This window comes from Pteropus medius, unplaced genomic scaffold (assembly GCF_902729225.1).
Source record: "Pteropus medius unplaced genomic scaffold, Ma_sr-lr_union100, whole genome shotgun sequence".
Classification (NCBI taxonomy): domain Eukaryota; kingdom Metazoa; phylum Chordata; class Mammalia; order Chiroptera; family Pteropodidae; genus Pteropus; species Pteropus medius.
Window position 1 is genome coordinate 3,100,830 of NW_024350921.1, and position 6,791 is coordinate 3,107,620.

General features: G+C 40.7%; 1 protein-coding gene across 3 annotated transcripts in view; it reads left to right on the forward strand.

Moving 5' to 3' along the window:
• MRPS9 (mitochondrial ribosomal protein S9) overlaps positions 1-6,497 on the forward strand; it is a 58,271-nt gene extending 51,774 nt beyond the window's left edge. The window contains exons 10-12 of one of the 3 annotated variants that reach the window (XM_039840128.1): positions 1,027-1,101; positions 3,416-3,585; positions 5,441-6,497. In XM_039840128.1, coding sequence (XP_039696062.1) covers positions 1,027-1,101; positions 3,416-3,585; positions 5,441-5,532 — 337 coding nt within the window. In that variant the 3' untranslated portion in view covers positions 5,533-6,497. The remainder of the gene's footprint in view (positions 1-1,026; positions 1,102-3,415; positions 3,586-5,440) is intronic. The other 2 variants (XM_039840129.1, XM_039840130.1) reach the window with 2 other exon arrangements.
• Positions 6,498-6,791: the final 294 nt, after the last annotated feature.

The following is a 6,791-nucleotide window of genomic DNA, read 5'->3' on the forward strand; positions in this document are numbered from 1 at the left end:
TATATGTATACTATATAATACACACACACACACCTGCCTTTACACACACACACACACATAGAGAGAGAGAGAGCAAGCAAAGAAACCTGCCATTTATATATTAAAATAAGAGCGCATCAGGCCTTGCTTAGTTCCCAGTGCTAAATATGGCAGTCGTTTTCTTTGTTTTTTTAACTTTATATCCCACGGAGAAATAGACACAAATCATAAATGAGTGTTACAATTCAAATCCTCTAAATGGATTTATCTTAGGTCTCTTTGTAAGTCCCAGACAAAGACCTCTTCTTGAGATGGTCATTATTTTCCAGTGGTTACTGTCATTATCCACTAGTAGCCGAAGTTCTGCATGATTAGTTCCTCCTTTTCGCATCCTCCTCCTTTTCCTGAACGTGTAGTGGTTTTAGGGTCAATAGGGGTAAAGCTCTTATGCTCCCAGCACTTCCGTAAGGAAAAGAGGAACCTGCTGATGCCGCATGCGCTTCTGGGCAGAATGATTGCTTCGGGAAACGGATGTGTGTTTTATTTGTGTGTGTGTTTGTGCCACTCTAACTCCATTTAATATGAATTAAACTAATTCTGCCATCATCCTCACAGAAAAACAGATGGAGGAAGCTCTTATTTCCCTTATGAAAAGCCAGAGGGACACATAACTTTGGCGTTGGGGACTGCTAGGACAAATGGCATTTGACTGATGCCTGTCTGTTAATTTGTTTTCAGATATAACTGATGATTTAACACCAAATCTCAATTTTGGCTTGATCTCAAATTCAGTTCTTAGAATTATTCTTCATTTTGAATTCAACAGGCGTTTATTGAGAATTGTCTGTGAGTCCAGTCTTGTTCCTGGCATTGTGAGATATCACAGCTGTTTAAGATGTGATTTCTATCACGGAGAAGCTTCTTGTCTGACTGGGAAACCTAAGGCTAGTCCCGCAGGAGTGGGCGCCCAAACCGTCTCATCCTCTTTGAGTAGTCGTAGGGGTTTAGGGCAGCTGTGCTGGCTGTGGACTGGCTTTCCTCTTGCAGGAGCAACTCAGGAGCTTACGAGTTCAGCAGCGAGGTGACATTAACCAGTAGGAAGAACGCTGAACCACGAATCAGGTGATCTTGATTTTAGGTCCAACTCTCAGCTCCGTGACCTCAGCCAAGGTGCTTAAATGTCACCTCCTTAACTGGTAAGAGGGAGCTGAGATGCTTGCCTAAAAGTCAGTTGAACTGCTTACTTATATTTTCAGGGACTTTTCTTTCGGCTCTTTTCACACAAACAGCAACAGATCATTGGGAATGTTGGTGATGTGGCCTTCCCAGCACCATCAGAAACTCTTGATTCTTTCGTTCACTTACATGACAGCCACTTATTACTACGTGCCTGGTACTATGCGAGACAGAGATTAATAACCTTTCTGATTTGGAAAGTCCTTTGCTCTATCAGTCAACCACTAAAGCAACTCTTAATTGATCATCTGTACAAAAGAAATACATTCCTCACACAGCACTCACTGTGTAGCAGAGGAGATAAGGTTAGCATTTTAAGCAATTACAGAAAAGTGAAAGAGTCTACCATTATATATATACTAAGTTACATGCCAATAGAATAGGTGCCATAGGAATAGCGTTCAGAGAAGATAGAAATGAGGAAATTGTTTATTTTTGTTCCATAGTAACTTCGATTATATAACAAGGAACAAAATAAATTTGATTCTTTTAGCGCAGGATTTCATCTGGGATCCCTGAGAGGAGAGAAGATGAATTGTGAAGTATTTTCATGCCACGTAACTGTTTTTGCATGTACCAGTTTGCAGTCCATATTAAATAAAACCGATAGCTCTATAATCATTTTAGACTATTACCCTTTTAGTATTTCTCATCACTTATAAATTTAGCACCTCAGTGTGCACCAGCTCCCCGACTCCCAGCCTCCTTTTCCCTGACCACTCTGGTGATGTGTCATGAGTAAACTACAACGTATATTTTCTCCTGGATTTTAGTCTAAGTTTCTCTAATAAGCATTTGTTGGGGGAATCTTAAAATTTTAGGAATTAAGGCAGAAATGTTTAAGCTCCCAAACACATGGGTGACCACAGCGTCTTAGTAATGTCACTGTGTCACTAACTCACCTGTGTCAGGCAGTGCAGAAAACTCTGTGACATGTGCACATAATAACCCCACAGATGCTATCTTGGCCTCTTGTTTCCTTGCTGGGAAAAAGAAATGATGGAATTAGATTATCAGTCTCTAAATTATCACGGTAATATGGCTATTATTTGTAACAGTAAAATTTTTATAACATTCCTTGTTTTGATTTGGTTGCTTCAAAACATTTATTCAAAAAAGCAAAGTATAAATTTGCGTTGTTTCCCTACTGAAAGAGAATTGTTACAGAGTCCAGTGAATTGTGCCCTCTGAAGGCCCTGTCCTTACTACACCTCTCGGCATGCGATTGCTTGGCTAGTGTCGTCCAGGGATTAACATGTAAATGTCTTGTTTGTATCCATCTTTCAGGTTCCTTGTGTTTATAAGAAGCTTTATTTTGGGTCTACAAAGCTACAGTGTCAGACAAAGCAAGCAAAATGCAATATAAATTGACTTTTCTAAATAAAACCTCAGCAGAGATATGAAGGCAAAATAGCAAAATCAAAGTCCTTGACAAAGGAGGTGGTGAACGTTGCGCTCGGCACATAACTGGCGTTCAACAAATACTTGTTCAGTTGAGCAAGAGAAGGTCCAGAGCCATGTTCTGTCTGTGGTCCATTCTTTCATCCCGCGGTGCCTGCTGGGGACCGCGTGGGCACTTACTATTGAGGGCAGGAGGCCTGAGTGGGGTTGTGCAGTGTGTCACCTGCGCCAGGCAGGTAGCAGGACCCTGCTGTTTAGAGAGCTATTAATATGAATATGTGTTTCGGTGGGAGTGGGGGAAGATGGGTGTGGTTTCAGTAACTTTAAGAACTAACCATGTCAGGATGAGCGTTATATATGTTATACAAATGCATATAGTATACTTTAATTAATGAGTCCAGATGGCAATTGATAGGAAAGACTATTAATGGTGTATATGATCATTGAATCTAGAGAATTAGATTCAGTTGGTTAATGGAGTTTCCTAACTTTAGGACTTCTTTATGAGGTTATTTCCAAGCCTAGCAAAGTTCTCATGACAATCAATAGTGAGCAAGAAAAGGAGAAATAAACCTTGCTGTCAGCAAGGCATTTTAAATATGAGAAATATCAGTGTTTCTTCGTGTAGTGGATAGATTAAAAAGTATGAAAATGTAATAATTAATTGATTGAGAAATATGAATGCTGGCATGCATAGTATGGGTTTTATAAATGTTCAGAATGTGAACAGTTTATAAAATCATGTGTAAATGATTTTAATCATGGTAAACTTAACTATCTTTCTTGTGATGTGCTTTAGAGAACAGTTGATGTTCCCTTTTCACTTTCTCGACCGACTTGGAAAACACGACGCGACCTGTACAGTCTCGGGTGGTGGGAGGTCGGCGCAGGCTGGAGCCATACGCTTAGCGTTGGCCAGAGCTTTGTGCAGTTTTGTCACCGAGGAGGAGGTCGAGTGGATGAGACAAGGTATGAGTTGAGGTGGGAGGGCCATGGTTGTCCCCATTCTATCTGTAGATTTGTTTGATTCTTGTGCTACTTATCTGAAATCAATGAGAAAACACGTAGCTAAATATGCATTATTGCAGTTTGCTGGCTTCTCTTTTCATGCTCTGGGACTGTATATTATTTTTCAGTTTTGAACTTGAATTTTAAATGAAATGAACTTGAATTAGAAAACAAAAATGGAGGCATTCCCAGCATCAGAGGAAACTTACATTGACCTTAAAGCATACATAACCTTTTGTCTAGTTTAACCAGTGCTGCTCAGTTGTGTTTAACAGATGATTTGGCTGTTTTTATTTTGTCATAGGAAGTTATAATTATTCAGTTTAATGGTGAAGCCCTTAAGGTATTTCTTTCTGAAATTATTGGAGATTTCCAGTTTTCCATTGTGATGTGGAATTTTATGTTCTCTCTCACTTTGTGTAACTCCATCACCCAGTCGTGAATATGAGAGGCCGCATGGTGTGAGAATGAATATATAGTCGGTTGGTTCCTTAGGGCACTGCTGTGGCATTTATAATAACTCAGGGTGGTTCTAGCTGGAGGTTTTCTTCACACTGTTTGTGAGAGGAGGACAGTGCTGTGGATGCTGCTAGGAGGTACGGGACCTAGGCCAGCCCCTCACTGCCTGTGGGCCCGCAGATACGGGCCGCCTACGGCTTAGCCTCTTCGAAATCTATTTTCTTATAAACAGTTCACTATTTTGTGGGATTCTTATCTGGTCAGTAAAATAATTTAATAGGATCTTACTAACTGTTCTGCTAGTTTGAGTTATTGCGCATATTGAAAAGTAATAAAGCATTGTTACTTACATTTAAATTAGAATTTAAAAAGGTCTTGTCTGCATTTTGCTCAAAATATTGTTTCATTTCATACCCTTTACGTACAAGTAGATTGCAAATGCTGTGGTTGTATAATAAGCACTTGAAAGTTTCCTTTGCTGCATGGCCATTGGAAGACCACAACGAAATGCTTAAACCTTATATATACATTATGAAAAGAAGCATGAGTATTGGGAAGGTAAAAATAAAAATTAAAAAAAACACACCAAAAAATCCAATGAAACTCTGGTTTATTTACATATTTATAAAAGCACTTTAAAGAGCTTTCTCATCACTGGTTTTCTTGAAATCTGTGGTCGTTATTAACATACTCTGGCTGCAGCCACTACCGGCTGCTTCATTTGGGCCGTGGAAGCTTCCAGTTTAAACTGACTTCATTCTTCCAGAATAAACTGCTTATACTGAGAACACACCCCAAACACTTATTTTTTAGATTCTGAAACAAAATACCAGGGATGTTATTGTCACACAAATTAGAATAATACATTTTTCTTCTCAAATATGTTTAGTAAGTCATATTATATGTGCACATATATTCATGTAACTGTTAATATCTGGTGTGCACAGACTTCCTCATGTTTTGCTGCACAACACATTTGTCTTCTCTGCCTCATGTCTTCATTACAACTTTCACATCTGTAGTAACGAGCACGCAGGATAAATGCCATCGCGGTGAATGAGGCTGCCCACTCAGGAGCAGCTTTAAGTTGGACAAGCTTAAAAACCAAAAAGGAGTCAGTACTCCTGGATAAGGAAAGCAGATAGAAAAATGTAGCTGGCTTTTGTCTTAAATTGGAAACACATCCTGAAAGAGGGAAAGCACACTCCTGTCAGGCTGGCGATTCACCGTAGGTCTGGTTGCTTTCCCCTAGAGTTTTGCTCTGAAACAGCACCTGTACGTTCACACAGCTCACCTCGTCTTCTGCTAGGCAGATGCGTTTTCGTGGTTTGTAACAACTTCTCTCTTTATACTGCAGCTGGACTGCTTACAACCGATCCACGCGTGAGAGAACGGAAGAAGCCCGGCCAAGAGGGAGCCCGCAGGAAGTTCACCTGGAAGAAACGCTGAGTGTTTCTTCGTGGGAAAGGAGAGAAAATGCTGTGCACATGTGTCTCCATGTGGTGGACAGGCATTAAATATTTGCTGGCCACTGTGGGCAACACTGTCAGACATTTGAGTTGTGGGAAGATTTATTTTTAAATGCTACCTTTAAAGGTTACCTTTTAAAAATAATTTTAAAAGTTGTTTGGCTTCAATCTGCTAATTTTTAAAATTTTTTTCAGAAGATAGTTTTAGACATGTAATTCACAGAATCTTGGCATATTAGACCTGAAGGGAACATTGAGCAAAAAAACCTAGTCACGTTAACCTCATTTTGCAGATGAGGAGGCCCAGCCCAAAGATTAAGTAACCTGCACAGCCACACTGCTAATTTAATGCTAGAACTAGACTTGAACTCATTTCTCCCAGTTCTGTTGTTTTCCATGCGACGATTGTTACAGCATAGCTTTCAATGTGGAGACTCGAGAGGGCTTGTCCTGGAGAATGAAATTAGTGGAGCGTCTTTGTCAGGAGCTCAGCGGAGCCAATTCCCCCGCCCCTTAGCCCCTGGCAACCACTGTTCTCTTCTGTTTCTGAGTTTGACTTTTTTTTTATTTTTTACATTCTGCATATAAGTGATGCCATGCAGTATTTGTCGTTCTCTGTCTGGCTTACATCACACAGTATAACACCCTCCAAGTTAGGTACAAACTTTCAGTTACAAGGTGAGTTAGTTCCAAGGATTTAACCTACAGCATGGTATCTGTGGTCGATAACTGTTGTGTCACTGAAGTTTGCTAAGAGGGTAGATCTTAAGTTCTCACCAGAAAAAGAAGATATGAAGTGACATGTGTTAACTCGATGGTGGGACTCCTTTCACATCGTATATGTATGTCAAATCCTCATGTTGTACACATTAAACGTACTATAATTTTGTCACTTGTACTCGGTAAAGCTGAAAAAAAAAAAAGATAAACCAAATGAGAATAGTAGCCAAGCCTGTAGTCGCTAACTGCTGTTGTATAAGAAGAGACCAAACCAGAAAAGTGCTCCCTGTCTCCAGTCCCCAGGAGGTCTCAGTCGGGGTGGAGTCAGAGTCCCTGGCCGCAGCCCCCCTCAGAGACGGCCCTGCACTGGCTGTCCTCGACAGAGGAGGGGAGGGCAGCCCCGCTGGGAGGCCTGCCCAGAAACACCTTTGTAATTGCCTGTGTTTGAGTTGGAAAGGTGACACACAGGTTTCGGAGCAGGAGCTGGACTCCTCAGTCCCAGCTAAGTGTTAAATGGAG